The sequence below is a fragment of the Tarenaya hassleriana genome, unplaced genomic scaffold, assembly GCF_000463585.1.
Source record: "Tarenaya hassleriana unplaced genomic scaffold, ASM46358v1 Cleome25, whole genome shotgun sequence".
NCBI lineage: Eukaryota > Viridiplantae > Streptophyta > Magnoliopsida > Brassicales > Cleomaceae > Tarenaya > Tarenaya hassleriana.
In genome coordinates this window covers 1,891,836-1,907,884 of record NW_010965775.1, presented here as the reverse complement: position 1 = coordinate 1,907,884, position 16,049 = coordinate 1,891,836, and the positions used below count along the sequence as shown (strand labels likewise).

At 38.1% G+C, this 16,049-nt stretch overlaps 4 protein-coding genes and 1 long non-coding RNA gene across 7 annotated transcripts in view; 3 read left to right on the top strand and 2 right to left on the bottom strand.

The window, feature by feature from the left end:
• Positions 1-1,152: 1,152 nt before the first annotated feature.
• Positions 1,153-3,022, top strand: LOC104816687. Its single transcript, XM_010545617.1, has 4 exons — positions 1,153-1,552; positions 1,633-1,838; positions 1,939-2,340; positions 3,017-3,022. The coding sequence occupies exons 1-4, from the start codon at positions 1,174-1,176 to the stop codon at positions 3,020-3,022; spliced, it is 993 nt and encodes a 330-aa protein (XP_010543919.1). The 5' UTR covers positions 1,153-1,173.
• Positions 3,023-3,925: 903 nt separating this feature from the next.
• On the top strand, positions 3,926-5,913 carry LOC104816542 (N-(5'-phosphoribosyl)anthranilate isomerase 1, chloroplastic). 2 transcript variants are annotated; one of them, XM_010545420.2, is made up of 5 exons: positions 3,926-4,202; positions 4,507-4,569; positions 4,740-5,104; positions 5,196-5,359; positions 5,447-5,913. In XM_010545420.2, the coding sequence occupies exons 1-5, from the start codon at positions 4,193-4,195 to the stop codon at positions 5,670-5,672; spliced, it is 828 nt and encodes a 275-aa protein (XP_010543722.1). In that variant the 5' UTR covers positions 3,926-4,192; the 3' UTR covers positions 5,673-5,913. The 2 variants fall into 2 exon arrangements, with proteins under 2 accessions (XP_010543722.1, XP_019058418.1); XM_019202873.1 differs by lacking the exon at positions 3,926-4,202 and adding an exon at positions 4,210-4,401.
• Positions 5,887-8,887, bottom strand: LOC104816543 (temperature-sensitive sn-2 acyl-lipid omega-3 desaturase (ferredoxin), chloroplastic-like). Its single transcript, XM_010545421.2, has 9 exons — positions 8,228-8,887; positions 7,803-7,892; positions 7,638-7,704; positions 7,451-7,543; positions 7,175-7,353; positions 6,821-6,827; positions 6,633-6,713; positions 6,389-6,526; positions 5,887-6,267 (listed from the first exon to the last, which is right to left on the bottom strand). The coding sequence occupies exons 1-9, from the start codon at positions 8,740-8,742 to the stop codon at positions 6,094-6,096; spliced, it is 1,344 nt and encodes a 447-aa protein (XP_010543723.2). The 5' UTR covers positions 8,743-8,887; the 3' UTR covers positions 5,887-6,093.
• A 27-nt stretch (positions 8,888-8,914) lies between these two features.
• Positions 8,915-9,298, top strand: LOC104816544. The gene is made up of 2 exons (XR_772301.1): positions 8,915-8,995; positions 9,115-9,298. It is a non-coding gene; the product is annotated as an uncharacterized LOC104816544 (long non-coding RNA).
• A 578-nt stretch (positions 9,299-9,876) lies between these two features.
• The window catches only part of LOC104816541 (anaphase-promoting complex subunit 1), a 15,137-nt gene continuing 8,964 nt past the window's right edge, over positions 9,877-16,049 (bottom strand). The window contains exons 20-37 of one of the 2 annotated variants that reach the window (XM_010545414.1): positions 15,546-15,617; positions 14,887-14,980; positions 14,738-14,811; positions 14,490-14,540; positions 14,324-14,401; positions 14,075-14,196; positions 13,830-13,990; positions 13,671-13,747; positions 13,421-13,534; positions 13,233-13,334; positions 12,666-12,806; positions 12,260-12,433; positions 11,925-11,988; positions 11,663-11,802; positions 11,419-11,576; positions 11,004-11,082; positions 10,778-10,876; positions 9,877-10,566 (exon numbers count right to left, since the gene is read on the bottom strand). In XM_010545414.1, the coding sequence (XP_010543716.1) occupies positions 10,162-10,566; positions 10,778-10,876; positions 11,004-11,082; positions 11,419-11,576; positions 11,663-11,802; positions 11,925-11,988; positions 12,260-12,433; positions 12,666-12,806; positions 13,233-13,334; positions 13,421-13,534; positions 13,671-13,747; positions 13,830-13,990; positions 14,075-14,196; positions 14,324-14,401; positions 14,490-14,540; positions 14,738-14,811; positions 14,887-14,980; positions 15,546-15,617 (2,205 nt within the window). In that variant the 3' untranslated portion in view covers positions 9,877-10,161. The other variant, XM_010545415.1, reaches the window with a different exon arrangement.

Below are 16,049 nucleotides of genomic sequence, written 5' to 3'. Positions count from 1 at the left end.
GATTGTGGGATTGTCTCACAGCTGACTCCACCTGGAACGCCACAGTGGAATGGCGTTTCCGAGAGGAGGAACCGAACCTTATTGGATATGGTACGGTCTACGATGAGTCAGGTCGATCTTCCTCTATACCGCACAACATTATGGCGAACACTTGGTTCGATTAATCTCAATCGCGACGTTTTACCCTTTAATGAAGGTTTGATCTTCCCATGATCAGGTCGGGTCAGTCCCGAGCTGACCCCGTTGGCCGTTTCCTATTTCCCGGGCGAGACGGGAATTTTTCCAATTTTTCTTTGAGTCTGGTCTGGCGGACCAAGTTCTGGTCTGTCCCGGACCAGATCCCGCGCAATGTCTACGAACCTTTATGCGGTACGTACATATATATATATATACCATGGTTTTTTATTATTTTTTAATATATATTGATATAAATAAAAAAATGAAATAATAATTTTTTTATACATGTGTGCAGGTATCAGCACATTTTTCAGAGATATATGTTCAAGAAATCTTAATGTTGGTGATGTTCAGCGTATGAAAGAAAACATACCGCTAATCTTGTGTGCACTAGAAAAGGTGTTTCCGCCTTCGTTTTTCGATGTTATGGAGCATTTGGCTATACACTTACCAGATGAAGCAAGACTTGGTGGTCCAGTGCAATTTCGATGGATGTATCCGTTTGAAAGATTGTTTTTTCATCTGAAAAAAAAGGTGAAAAACAAGAACAAACCGGAAGGGGCAATCGTGAAGCAGTATGTTAACGAAGAAATTACGTACTTCACAAATTTTTATTTTGAGCCACATATCAAGACAAAAGCCAAGAGTTCTTCTCGGTATGGGGATGAAGATGAGATGATGTTTCAATTTAATCAAGTTGATGGTTGTGATATCCCGGCTATATTCAACCAAATAGGTAATTTTAAATTTATATACGTATATATAAATTTAATTAACCATTTTGCGGTTCTAATTAAAAGATATATACAATTGCAGGGAGATTGAGTGGAAAATCGAAAGAAAGATGGTTATCCGTCGAAGAATGGCGTCATGCTAATATATATTGATATAAATAAAAAAAATGAATTAATAATTTTTTTATACATGTGTGCAGGTATCAGCACATTTTTCAGAGATATATGTTCAAGGAATCTTAATGTTGGTGATGTTCAGCGTATGAAAGAAAACATACCGCTAATCTTGTGTGCACTAGAAAAGGTGTTTCCGCCTTCGTTTTTCGATGTTATGGAGCATTTGGCTATACACTTACCAGATGAAGCAAGACTTGGTGGTCCAGTGCAATTTCGATGGATGTATCCGTTTGAAAGATTGTTTTTTCATCTGAAAAGAAAGGTGAAAAACAAGAACAAACCGGAAGGGGCAATCGTGAAGCAGTATGTTAACGAAGAAATTACGTACTTCACAAATTTCTATTTTGAGCCACATATCAAGACAAAAGCCAAGAGTTCTTCTCGGTATGGAGATGAAGATGAGATGATGTTTCAATTTAATCAAGTTGATGGTTGTGATATCCCGGCTATATTCAACCAAATAGGTAATTTTAAATTTATATACGTATATATAAATTTAATTAACCATTTTGCGGTTCTAATTAAAAGATATATACAATTGCAGGGAGATTGAGTGGAAAATCGAAAGAAAGATGGTTATCCGTCGAAGAATGGCGTCATGCTCACACATATGTGTTGTTGAATTGTGATGAAATTCGACCAATAGAAAGAGTATTTGACGAGGAGACAAAGAGACTTAATCCTAATATGAGTGATGAAGAATGTATAGATCTCAAAGAATCATCATTTGCGGCATGGTTACAAAATTATGTAAGTTATTACTAATATTTTACTATTTTAGGTATCTCATACTTATGTTTAATTTATGATAAATTATAAATCAAAATTAATAAACTTTTTTTAAATGTAGGTATCTCATTCTTCGGAGAATTTTCCTATTTGGATACAAGATTTGATCCGGGGTCCATCAAGAATGGTGAAATTTTGGCCAATTATGTTCACAAGAGGATACACTTTCCATACTTATGCTCATGATTCAGATCGAAAGACTTCCAACTATGGGATATGTGTTAAAGGAGCAAATTGTTGTGATGTGGCTGATGAACCAGACTTTTATGGTATCCTCCAAGACATCATGGTGTTAGAATACCACGGTTATATTGGTTTGAAGATGGTTATATTTAACTGTGATTGGTTTGATCCGACCATTGGAAGGGGTATGAGAAGAAATGGATCGGGCGGTTTTGATATCAACTTATCCAAGAAGTATTCAAAATACGATCCGTTTATCCTATCTTCTCAAGCAGATCAAGTATGTTATATAAGTTATCCAACGTCCAAACGACGTCGAGATCATTGGAGAGCTGTCATTAAAATTCAACCACGCGGTGTTGTTCGTCACTAATTTATGACGCAATTGCGTCACCAAAACGCGTCAATAATTACTGACGCAATTGCGTCACTATCTTGTGACGCAATTGGTGACGTTTTTGCGTCACCAATTGGTGACGATTGGGTTACGCAATTGCGTCACTATTTAGTTACGCAATTGCGTCACCGTTGCGTCACCAAATGGTGTGAAATGTATGCGTCACCCTGGCGTCACCAATTGGTGACGCTTGGTGACGAAATTGCAAATGGTGACGGTGCTATTGGTGACGTTTTTTTTGCGTCACTATTGCGTCACCCTTTTTAAAGGGTGACGCAAAATCGCCCTTTGGTGACGCAAAATTTGCGTCACCATTTTCGTGTTTTTTTGTAGTGTTAAATCCAAATCCAAATGTAGGGAGAATGATATTCATCTAAATTTTTTCGACTACTAAAAGATGTAGTTAGGTCAAAGAGCTGATTAAATTTCGTATTATAAAAAAAACATATAAGCCAACAAAAAAATGTATGAATTTCAAGAGCAAAACCACTTCTTATAAGATTAATATGCTTTCATCATTATTTTTGATTTTTTCTCATATTTTATTTTGTTTTTTTAGCTGTAACGCTCTAACATTTTGAAATATAATCATCTAGATTTGAACAGACATCATTTTCAATATAGATAGATATTTTGGATTATTTCTAGGTTTGATTTTGATGGTTTTGTAAAAACTATACATGAATTGATTAAAAAAAAAACTATACACGCATTAACGATGGTTCAATTGCATTCAGGATCGTTTTAAATTTAATTTCATTTAAGAAAAGTTCGTTTTATTTTCATCCGGTATTTTATATTAAATTTGGATTCGTTTCCGTTTTGGACAATTTAGTTTTAAAAGGTTATATCATATATGATCAATCGATTTGGTGTGTATAATATTATATAGAATTATGTATTATACGTCTTGTTCCCATGGGTTTTCACTTTCGTTATCGTTATCATTTTGATATTTGCAATCTAAAACGAACCATTGAATAATGTATGGGTTCAAGTAGTTCGATCCACTCACGATGTTATAAAAAATTTAAATAAAATAAATAAAATAAAAAGTTGGTCCATGGAGCATGAAAAATCAATCAAGCATATTTCTCACGTGCTCATTTTAGGAGACAGATAGGATCGTCGGCAATTGGTGGCGGTGGCGGTCGATTATGACGGGACACCGAGCCCTTTCACCCGACTATATATTTTTATTTTGTTTATTTGTAATTCTTGACAAAATCTTTCAAATTTAAATTAATTTAACTTTTATTTAAAACTATTTGAAAATAGTGTTTTTTTAATACCAAAACTAATCCCAGACGTTTTGTTTCATCAGTGTCTAGATTTTGCAGTTTATAGTTTTAATTTTAAAATAAAAAATTTAGAACAATTCCGTCACGTGCCCGTGGCCGACCTGAACATAGACCGCATGAGATACTGTCCGAAGTCGTTGAAGATTATGATTTTAATTCTAATGGATTAAGATTATGTTTTAAGATTTGTTTTTGGTTTTGTAAAAAAAAATTATAAGTTAATCGAATAGTTATTTAATTTTTACAAAAATCAGAGGTTAATCAAATAATTTTCCTTTGTCTTTTATTTTCCTCCGATAATTCGCCGCCATTAGAGTTCTGCTCTCGGACTGTGCGCAAGCGATTCTCTTTCTGCTCTCGTGTTCCGTCTTCCCATACTCTAAAGGGAAAAATCCGAGTTCAATTGAAAGATTTCACACAGTTGGAGATTAGAAATGTCGATAGGTCTGTTTGCGAAATCTGGGTTTGATGCGTCTGGTTACAGAGACGCAGACAAGATGTTCGATTAATTGCCTCAATGATCTTTTAACTCTTCGCTTTGATTCGTATATGATTCTGCTTTTGCCTACGGATCCATTCGTTGCTGGACCCATATTTTTGTTTGAGCAGAGAGAGTAAATCTTCATGTTTTCTACTCGATACTGTATGAACGCCTCGCGTAATAAAGATGAAATCTTTGTCCTTTTTTTCTTCACGTTGCAGCGTATGTGGGTTTTGAATGTTGTTTATTTCTTCGTGTTTTGCGCAGGAGTGTCCACAGATGTCCACTTCCATGGTGGGAATCGGAACTTTCCGAGGACCCATAGCTCCGGTTAGTTTTTTTACATGTGCCATTGTAATATTTCTGAAGAATTAGCATTTGTAATTGTTGAAGAAATGCTCTTTGTGTTGTGCTATTTTCTTAGCCATTTTGCTTTGTTTGCGGTGGACCAAAAGTACTGAACTTGCAACTTCCATTGATGTGTATTTGGATATTCTCAGGTTTAAGCGTTTGTGGAGTATCTTTCTCGAGAATTAGGAATGCTCAGAACAGCAGAATTTGCTGCAGTTTTTCGTCAGTAGAGAACCTTGTTCCAACTGATGCAGAAAGAGAAAAGAAAAGACCTTTGGTTAAGATGTGCGGTGTCACCTCAGCCCGGGATGCTGCCATGGCAGCTGAAGCTGGTGCTGATTTTATCGGGATGATTGTTTGGCCACATTCCAAACGGTCTATTTCTCTTTCTGTCGCGAAGGAGATTTCCAAAGCAGCCCGAGAAAATGGGGCCAAACCTGTTGGCGTGTTTGTTGAGGATGATGCGAGTACGATCCTGAGAGTAGCTGATGCCTCAGACCTCGAGTTTGTCCAGGTTATTATCTTCTTATTTGTTGTACTGATTTAGTTTTCATGACGGATTTTGATTCATTCACTTGGGATTGTGGTTCATTGCGTTTGTTCAGCTACACGGTGATGGTTCTCGGGCTGCCTTCTTGGATGTAGTGCAAGAGAGGAGAGTCATATATGTTCTTAATGCAAGTGAGGATGGAAAGCTTCTGAATGAAATTTCTGAGAAGGATTGCCATCTTGCTGACTGGGTTCTCGTGGATAGCGCCAAGGGTGGAAGGTACTTAATGTTTTCCTTGCAGAATATCTCGTTTTGTGTATATGTCATACCAATTGTGCTTTAATGGGCTTTTTGTCATCCCTGCAGTGGTAAAGGATTTAACTGGGCTCAGTTCAAGTTACCCCCCATTAGAAGCAGATATGGGTGGCTTTTGGCTGGTGGAATCAAGCCAAGCAATGTTGCAGAAGCTCTTTCCATCCTTAAACCCGATGGAATCGACGTCAGTAGCGGTATTTGTGGCCGAGATGGCATCCAGAAGGATCAATCTCAGATAAACACCTTCATGGACGCAGTTCGTTCTGTACAATACTAATAACTTGCAGGAGGCCAAGTGATTTATCTTTTGACAAGAGTATCGAAACATCAATAAGCTATTCCTTATCACTGTATTTGGAAATGTATGATGACAATCTGCAAGCCCTTCCTTTACATATGTAAGATTTGGGATTGCTGAATTAGTTAGCATAAGGAAACAGTCATCTGGTATAGCTGGGTTAACAGCTTGTGCGTGGATATAAATAACCGTCTGAATAAAATGCACTGTATTGATTTTTTTTACTTGAATAAAAATCTGAATATCGATGTTCTAACAGTGGAGATGGGGGTGCCATGAATTGACCCCCTGAATGGATGACAGCGGGAAAATCCGATCAAGGTCAGAATATATGATATTCATTCTCTGATGAGTCTTATATTTCTTTCTGCTTGGCTTCATTATGTTGTCAGGCTCTTATTTATTCTCCTCTGAGTTTTGGATCTGTCTGATAGTATACAACATCTCCTGTGTCACTGACAAAATGATCCTGTCTCAGGCTTCTTACGAGGCTTCCCAACAAGTGAAACGGCAAAGGTGCAGACTTTTTCGGCTCGTTGTAATACTTCCCTAGTACTGGTTTAGCTGCTTCGGTCTGGAAAAGGGAACACACAAAGGTAAATGGAGTTAAGAGCTTTGACAGCATATTGAAGCATTGATCCACAGCCAAGTCGTCGGTATTGTCTGTCTTATTGAATACCGAGAAAATGGCTTACCGCTTCTATTAGATGATAATGTGGGATCTGCGGGAAAAGATGATGTATCACATGAGTTCCAATATCATGGTGGATATTGTTGATCCATCCATAGTCGCGATCAAGCGTTGTGAGCCCTCCTCTTAGATAACTCCATTCCTGTTCGAAAGAAAGTAGAGAAGAAGTGTGAAATTCTTGCACCAGTGGTTTAGTTATAAAGACAGCATTGCAGCCAAGGGTCATGCATGAAGTAGATTATGCATACCTCACCGCGGTACCAAGGGAGCTTCTCCTCATGGCCATGGTGGTGCAGGTAAGTCACGAAATCCAACCACATCACAAATATCTGCATCGTGATAAAAAAATCAGGATAAAACACCTTAGTATCTGGGAAAAGACAGAATCTTTTCTGTCTGAAACGGGGGGAGGAAGGATAAGCTCAACTTGTTGAGGCCAGTAACGGGGACCACAGACACGAATTCTCTTTAACTGCACGATACATATACATTCCAGGTGAAGAGGGAAAACAGGCAGATGAAGTCTACGGAGAGATTTTATCGGAGAGCTATGCAGTCTATGATACAGAGCCAAGATTGACTGATGTTATACTTTCAGCTGCAGCAAAACCCCTTTTCACAGAAGAAAATTCTCTGTGTTATCATAACTTTACATAAGACAGTCAGAGCATGCAAAACCAGGATCTTTTCTTTTCTGTTTTCAATATGCAAGGAAAGGTTAAGGTATTGAACTTTTTTCTTACAATAGCACGTTCTGGCAGAATGCACGGTGTAACCTCACAAAATCTTGTGAATGCCGTAGAGTTTGAGCATTTGGACTGGACCCATCACAAAGTTGAGATACACAAGCAGAGCAGCCATTGCAGTCCAACAGACGGTAGATGTTATGATATCTTTCCTCTCTTTTGGGAGGAACAAGTCGCTGTCCGGGTGGAAATGAGAACCTTTTTTCCCGGGACTGCGGCTCCACTGCATTAAGAACATCAAAGATCACATTAGAAAGGTGAAAACTTTCAACTCGATGTGCAAAGTTGTGGGACTACAGAGCAAGAAACGGAGAGCTCACCAAGTAGAAAGGGTAAGCGAGCATGGGGAAAGGCAGTGTAAACCTCAAGATCCTGGTCGCTTTGTCCAGATTCTTGTATATATTCTCAGGCAACTGCAGTTACAGAAACAGAAGTCCTTATCTAAGAACAAGGCATAACTAAGACCCGAGCAAACAACCATGCTGCTTATTGGACACTTCAACTTACAGGATGCCAAGACTCGTCATTCTCGACATGGCCATGGTTCTGGTGATGAGTTCTGTGACTGATTCTCCTGCAGACAGTTATACCACATGAAGAAGAAGATTAAGATTCTCTAATGATTTTGAAGTTAAGGTATTTGATTGAGAGGCTGAAAGCAAAAAAGCTCACCAGCCATGGTAAGGAACCAGAATTGAGGAATGAAGGAGATGACCCACTACACTGTTAAGCTTAGGATCATTTGAGAAGCTACCATGTCCGCTGCAATTATATACAAAGATATTTGTTGATGAAGAAGAGAAGGGTACATACAAATGTTGAGTTTTTGCCCTGTTCTGTCTCTTGCAAAACCAATAACCAATTGCCACCTACTTTTTTGTATTGTAACATATATGACAAATCTTGATTGATTGAATTCTGAAATTTCAAATTTTGACCAGTACTGGTGAACGTTACAGATAACGAGGTTGTAGATTTTCTTCCATCCGCATTCATCCAATGAAACGAGCATCTAAACCAAGTTATCCAAATTAAAGAAAACGACAAACGTTATCTTAAACAACCCAAAGGATAAAATTATGAAAGAGAGTGTGTACCAGTCATGGCCAAGAACAAAGAGAGCCCAGAACATGGTTCCTTGAGCAAACCAATAAAGAGGCCACACAAGCCAATTGTTAAGGTAAGCAGCAGCAGCGGCCAATCCGAAGACGACAAGAACATCTCTCACGACATAACTCATCGACTTCCATGGATTCTTAACCCAACAATGCTTCGGAATTGCTGCTCTTATGTCCGCCAAATTGAACGGCGGAGCAGTTCCTGGATCAAACCCATCACCTTCCACCAATCTCTGTGTGTTCGTATCTTGTTCCTCCGATGGGGAAGGAACTGTCAAAGGTGCACTCACATTCAGTGCCCAGTTCCTCGTTTTCAAAAACCCATTTGGGGATTTCAGACAAGACGATAGAACTGAATTGCTCGAATGGTGGAGAGGTTGTGGTCTGAATTTGAAAGTGGGTATGTTGTTTGAGGTGAAACCGTTTCTGGGTGTGGTGGTGTAGATTCTGGGAAGGGGTCTGATGCCACATTCAGACAATACCCAGCTCGCCATTGGACACCGGAAGAAGCTGAGGATGAATCCAAGACAAAGTTTCAGTCTTTATTTCTTTTAAACCCAAACAAAAAAGTTTCAGTCTTTCTCCGCCTCTCACTTCTCCCTTAGAAACAGAGCTTGCGAAAGAGAGAGAGAGAGGAGATAACGTAAAGATTAATCTCCTCCACTGAGAGAGAGAGAGAGAGAGAGAGAGAGAGATCAATGATCAAGTTGTGTGTGCTGCTTGTTGCTTGTCTTATATCGCTGTCTGGTACGGACACAAAAGCCAACAAGTTCACAATGACCTTTAGTTTTTGCGAGGTCGTGCGCGTGTATGCGTGTTAGTGACTGACTGTTTATCTTTTACTTTTCTTTCTACTCTGAACCCAGAAAAAAGCAGCGGGAAAGGGGGTATGAAAAAGTGGTCGGCACTCGGCATAGTCGTGGAACTATTTTGACCCCAAAGCATACAAAGAGAATACATATCTCGTACGATGCAAAATCCTGTAATTTTGATTAAAAAGTTGGCATCTTTGACATGTATTCAAGTGTAATAAAATCCGACGTTTTGTTATGTAGGTTGTTAGGGGATTTTAATTTTTATTTTTTTTATAATCTTTGTTTTTTGTCTTTAAAATATTATTATTTGCTTCCACAAAAAGTGATTGGAACAATCACAAACCCTATAACTAGAATGAAACTTGTTTTGTTTGAAGCCACGTGTTTTTCATGCCTCCTTGCTTTCGGCTGTAATTTCCGCCGGCCTATAGAAAGCCTTCACAGAAATAGTTTTTAGATAATATATGATGTGAAATTTCAAAGGATGGTATTGACTCTATTATCATTGGTTCAACTTACAATGATCCAATTCAATAGAAAAATATATACGTTATGAATTGCAGTTAAGAGTAATGTTTAAAAAATAGAGATGGTTATTTATATTTTTCATTCAATTATTTTTATATTTGATTTTACAAAGCTACATATATATCATATATCACATTTCGGTTCAACTTGAATGATATTGGGTTGAACTCATACCCGATATTCATTAATTTCTACATATACATATATATATATATATATATAATCTATAGATAACTATTTTTAAGCCATAGAGTTTTATAAGAATTAGCAGTATACGGACCACAATAAAACATAAAACATGAATAATCCATTCCTCATTCCCCTATAATTATGTTGTCTTCCTTCATTACATTGGTACAATTACTTTTACAGTGTCATGATGGACTTCTCACAAAACACAACCATTGAAGCAAAACTTCAGATTTGAGTTGCTCAAAGTCCAAGCCCCACTCTGCACTTTGCTTTTGGTTCTGTTTCTGTATTCTCTCAGTGACAATGGCTCCAAATTCACAGTAGAGAATCAACCCATCAGCTTAAACTACGAGCAAGAACCAAAGCCTGCCTTCTTACTCACCTTTCCCTGCCTGAGTTGGAAAAGAACACTCGATCAATTTCGCTGATTGCATCAATGTGGGTGCTCGGTAGCAACAGCCGCAACAAGGGTACTGCCGAGGTTGAGGGCTTGAGCTTTGGTCTGATCTTTTCCACTGCTGTTTTGATGGCAGATGGAGATGGTACCCCATACCATTTTAAGTACCATGAGAGAAGGATTATATCCTTGTGTTCTCGTGGTTTGTTATGATCAATCCATAGTCCTGAGCTCAGATAATTGGTTAAGTCAGTCTTCAGTTGTCCTGAGCAGTTTAAGATCTCTTCGAACCGTTTTTTCAGTGATGCTAAGAATATTGACTGAACAATTCCACCCGATGCGGATAGTCTTCCTCTTGAGACGGCTTCGTTGTAGGCAAGAGCAACCTGCAAACAGGAGTAAAATCCTAATAGATATGCAACCCTGCCTTCAAAGATGGATGCAATACAGAAATTAGAAACACCATGGAATAGTGATTCATGATTTCAATCTGTTATCTGATTTCCAAGAAACATATTTAAGACTATACCATAAATCACAAGTGAGGTTTATTATAGCAAAGGGGGGAAGATGAAATGCAGAGCTTTTGAAAAATACCTTGAGGCTCGAGATGGAAAGTGAATCCCATATGGCACAGTCACTTTTGACAAGCAGCTCAGCCATAGATGCAATGGTTGTATAAAGAGATAAATAAACCTAAGTATCAGTTAACATCAAAATACGTTCACTGTTCAGATAAGCTGTTTGCAGGGCGGATTAAGAATTTGTTAGACAAAACAAGTCACCAAAGAATAGTAGCAGGTTGCTTATTTAAACAATATACCTGCAAAAGAGCTGGTCTGTCCTTGCTCACACATTCAAACAACACTTGAAGGCAGAACTCCTTGAAATTGGAATCAGATCTGTAAGAAAGGAGATGTGAGATTGTCACTCATACTGGAAAGCAAAATATAAGAACGGCACATTCTAAGCAATGAATGGAATGATGATACGGTGGTACATTATATCCCACTGTTAATGATCACAGATAAGTTAAAAGACTACGGCATCATAGAAAACAAGAAGTATCAAAGGAACACAGGGAACTATTAGCATCTATCCAGATGGAAGCCCATCTCAGTAGTCTCGTTTCATGCAACGTAATTATTCTCGGAAATCAAGTGAAAATGATCAATGAAGAAAAAGAGAACTATAAGCACATATATACATGTATACCAAGGGGATAAAACAGCAAGTACCTGTCATTCCAAGAATTGTCACAACACAACTGGGCAAAAGCTATTATGCTGGGATCTGATGAGAAAGTGCTAACCAGTTGGTCCACACTATCAGAATTCAGTTCTCTTTGACCGTTGACATGTAAGTCAGATGCACTCAGACTTTTTAAACCAAATACCTGCATTAACGAAAGCACTAGGGGATCATGAAGTGTTGATTCATATATGAAACTGAGCAAGTCGAATCTATGATCACGGACTCAACCTTGTGCATTGCTCGAGAAAGCAGTGACTGACACCCTACGGGATCCTCGACATATGAACAAGCTCCCACCTTCCGTTTGACATAGATAACACCAGAATTAAAGGGGTCGTTTCTGTCCCCAGAACTCCACCAAGGTTTCTCTGTGTTTTGTCATGGGTTAGAACGATGTTAGATATCTCTGTTTGGTTAAAATATCTTAGTATAAGTTAGACAAAAAGGAAAGGGGTGTGAAGGAAAGATAAGATATAAGGCAGTCTGCCACCTTCTGGGATAAGCTCAACTTGTTGAGGCCAGTAACGGGGACCACAGACACGAATTCTCTTTAACTGCACGATACATATACATTCCAGGTGAAGAGGGAAAACAGGCAGATGAAGTCTACGGAGAGATTTTATCGGAGAGCTATGCAGTCTATGATACAGAGCCAAGATTGACTGATGTTATACTTTCAGCTGCAGCAAAACCCCTTTTCACAGAAGAAAATTCTCTGTGTTATCATAACTTTACATAAGACAGTCAGAGCATGCAAAACCAGGATCTTTTCTTTTCTGTTTTCAATATGCAAGGAAAGGTTAAGGTATTGAACTTTTTTCTTACAATAGCACGTTCTGGCAGAATGCACGGTGTAACCTCACAAAATCTTGTTTCTGAATAAAGTTCTGTCTCCTTGATCGTGACTTCAAGTGGTGCATAGACGGGCAGACCAGTATCAACGTCAATAGTCTGTAACCAACGAGCTTCGGTTGCAAGGACATATAGATGCCTGAATGCCTGGAGAATAGCAAAACCTCTTCCTCAATCAGATACGTTCCAGCCAATGGATAGATTTCATGATATAGATCAAACTACACAGAACACCAACAGGGCATTCCTTTTATATCACGATCCACAAAGGGATAGTTGTCAAGAGATTCAATATTATTGAAAATTCTTGCTCACACCAACCGAAAACACACAAAAAAGGAAAGAAAAGAGAAGAAAAAAAATCAAATAAAGGACATGCCTGGAGGTGACAACGATTGTCATTTGGTCCAGAAGGCAAGCGTGGATATAGAGCGATGAGCAACATTGCAATGGAACCATTAGTTGTTGAAAATGTCCGCATACCACCTCCAAGGAACAAGAATCCAGTAGCTAAGCTCACCTAAAGGAAAGAAGAATAAACTGGCTCAAATCTCAGAAGATGGATGAAAGGGGTTCATTATTCAGGGAAATGTTCACTGGAGAACCAATTATATATGCAGAACCAAGAGACCTCTAACATATACACAGTCCTAAGTTTGCTTGTGGAAGTTTACATTTATGGTGACATTGCTAGAAGAATGTGAATATATTCATATTGCTTTACATGTTTTAAGTAATTCAGAGCATATCGATTAGTAAATGAAATGGTAATCAGAATTAAAATCGTTTGGCCAGATAGTATCACATTTTATACAACGAGCCGGAAATTTTTTATTATATAAAAGATCAGCAATTTCAAGAGGATAAGTATAACTACTCCAGCAATACATTTCAGCGAGGGAATTTGATTAAAGAAGAGACCCGAATTTTTGTAGGAAGCCCTTACCGCCATTTGAATGCCATAATTAGCATGTCCATCAGCAGAATTTCGGCTGCGGAGAAACCTCAATAGGCGAAATATTTGCAGGTCTCCTGAGCCAGCCATGACCTTCACATAGAAATGAGCTCGTTGACTTGAAGTTCAAAACTGATTTAAAAATGAAATCGATTAGACAAGTAAAAAGAAATTATTACCACCGAAAGGGAAAGAATAATAAGATAAAGACACATTTCAAGTGTTCCCCGATCTACATATTTAGATAACCCTCTCGGAAATCTGTCTCCAGTTGTAGCAGAAACAGGCTTGATCTACAGGCATCAACACAGACAAATTCATACATAGATAATCAGAAGAAAATCCAGAAAATGTTTTACACGTGCAACTGCAAGCAGTGAGGCATGCAAAAGGTATATATACGATATAACATTACATAGGATAGCAGACCTCATTCAACAGATAGAGAGCATAATTGGAAAGTAACTCACGAGCATTCCCATCTCTTGTGCCGGCAAATCTCAAACCTAAAACAAAATATTATGAATGTCATGATATCACGAGAGATAGTAGGCCAATGTGAGCACCATAAACAGCATCTAAACATACCAAGTGAAATGCAGGCTCCAGCCACTATATTAACATATGCCTGCACAAGCGCTTCAACATCCACTTCTTCCATATCATCCATGTCGTCTTTGAGATACTTGATACCATTTCTGACAATTTCCGGGACTTGGGAGTCTATCCAATCATTTGTTGCGTAGACTCTGAAAAAGAAATCTCTTAAAACATGAGCTATAAGCAGAGTCCATAGAAGCAAGCCCATCAAATAGACAAGGTGCAAAGAATACCTGTTCCACATTATCAAGTTCTGAGCAATGACACGGAGCATTATGAAATCAGGCCTTACACACTGCAAATCATAATGTGTTTGCGGGATTGAGAGCTTCGAGAAGATGACCTCTGACTCTGTCTGGAAACATATCAGATTAGAAGATTAGTAAGATTTTCTTTTTAAAGCATTCACCCTTGATGCAGACAAATGCCAAAACAAACTGTAGCTGCTGATAAGAAGCTGATTTATCATCCCAAAGCCTTACTTTAAGATACATTAATGCCAGGGCCATTATTGCTCCAGGAGCAGTCACATCAACATTAGATGAACTCCCGTCCGCAATCTGAAACAGATGACGAAAAAAGATGCTCGTAACCCATGTTTATACACATAAAAATTCCCAGACTTTACTGAAAACAGAACAGGGTAACCTGTGCAGTGCTGCGATTATCTTCAATTGATGCTGTAAGGAGAGATATTTCCTGTTGGTAATTCAAGGAGTTGTTCAGTTTGATAATGCACCCAATTTTCACATTTGACGTAAGGAAAAAAAATGGTGCAGTTCCATTTCAGGGCAGCAGTTTCAATGGAGCAGAGTTAACTGCTGCCCTGAACTATATTGCTAAGTTAAATTTCTAGGATACAGCGAATGTGAAAATTCAGAGCACAAACATTTAACCTCTTTCCCGCCAATATATTGGAGTAAGCGATTGACAAAGGTTTCCATGAAACCGAGTGTATCTTCTCCACGGCCTTCAGTCAGAAAGAGTACAGAGTTAGCTTGCACAGAGGACAGAATAGCCAGTAACCGAAAGCAAAAAGGCATACCCAGAGCAACAAGACCAAGTGAAAATCCAGCAGATACAGCATAACCCTCCCTTTCAAGCACGTTATCACCTGCACTTCGGCGACCAATTTCACCCTGAAAAAACATTAAAAAAAAAAAAGGGATCTGGTTGCTATAGAAGATTTCAGAGGAATTGCGGAGAAGTAATATTAAACTCAGTATCTAATAAAAGATGTGTATGAAATTTCATATTGTTCATAATGTATAGTGCACATTAATATGAACCTGTCACTGTGATACTTAAAGATAACACTCAAACCTGGACCTTATCAAATTTCCTAAAAATCCTATCACCAAATGTAAATGCCTAAAAGAGTAGGGGAAACAAGCAAAAAATTCAAGTAAGAAGATTTGATGGAAACACAAGCATGTATTGTAAGGTACGAAATCCAATATCTACTCCAGAAACACATCTTGCAAAGATGCCTTAGCTTAAAGAAAATTGGCAGCTACAGCCGCTAGTTGTTAACTAGACCAAAAAACTTCAAAATATTACAAACTGGTAGTTTGTTAATTAATAGTACCTACGACCAATCATCACGTGTAATAATTTGCTCCAGAGGTAAAAAAGAATGCTTAATTGGCAAAAATAGTACATTAGATTTCTTGAAAAAGTAGAATAAAAAAGGAGAGAACATACCAAAAGAAATTGCATAGTCTGCAGGTGTGCCGATCCTTCAAATAGAATGCCGACTGAAACCAATGCTGCAGACTGAAGAATAAACAATGATACCTTGTCATATAAAGGTTTACTAATTTAAATATTCTCTATTTTCACTATTAACCAATTCATCCTTGAACCGTTTCTGTAGAGATGTAAAGGAATTTATCACAGAAAGACACATGTTAATGAACAGAAGATCAGTATACTAAGCAAGTTAGGTTTATCCAAGAAACTCAAGAAATCCCCATAACTAACAAATTGGAAATGATGTATGTAACCAAAACAAAGAAAAAGGATTCTAATCACACTAGAGCTCTCAATTGACAGTCAAAATAATGAATATCCAGATTGTGAAAAAAGTGAAGTACACCAGGTTAATCATAAAATCCAATCCCGTTAAGACATAAAGGTAGCCAACAAAATGAGAAAGACAGTTATTCCCTGGTTAATGCACAAAGAATCAATGATTTGGACGCTCTT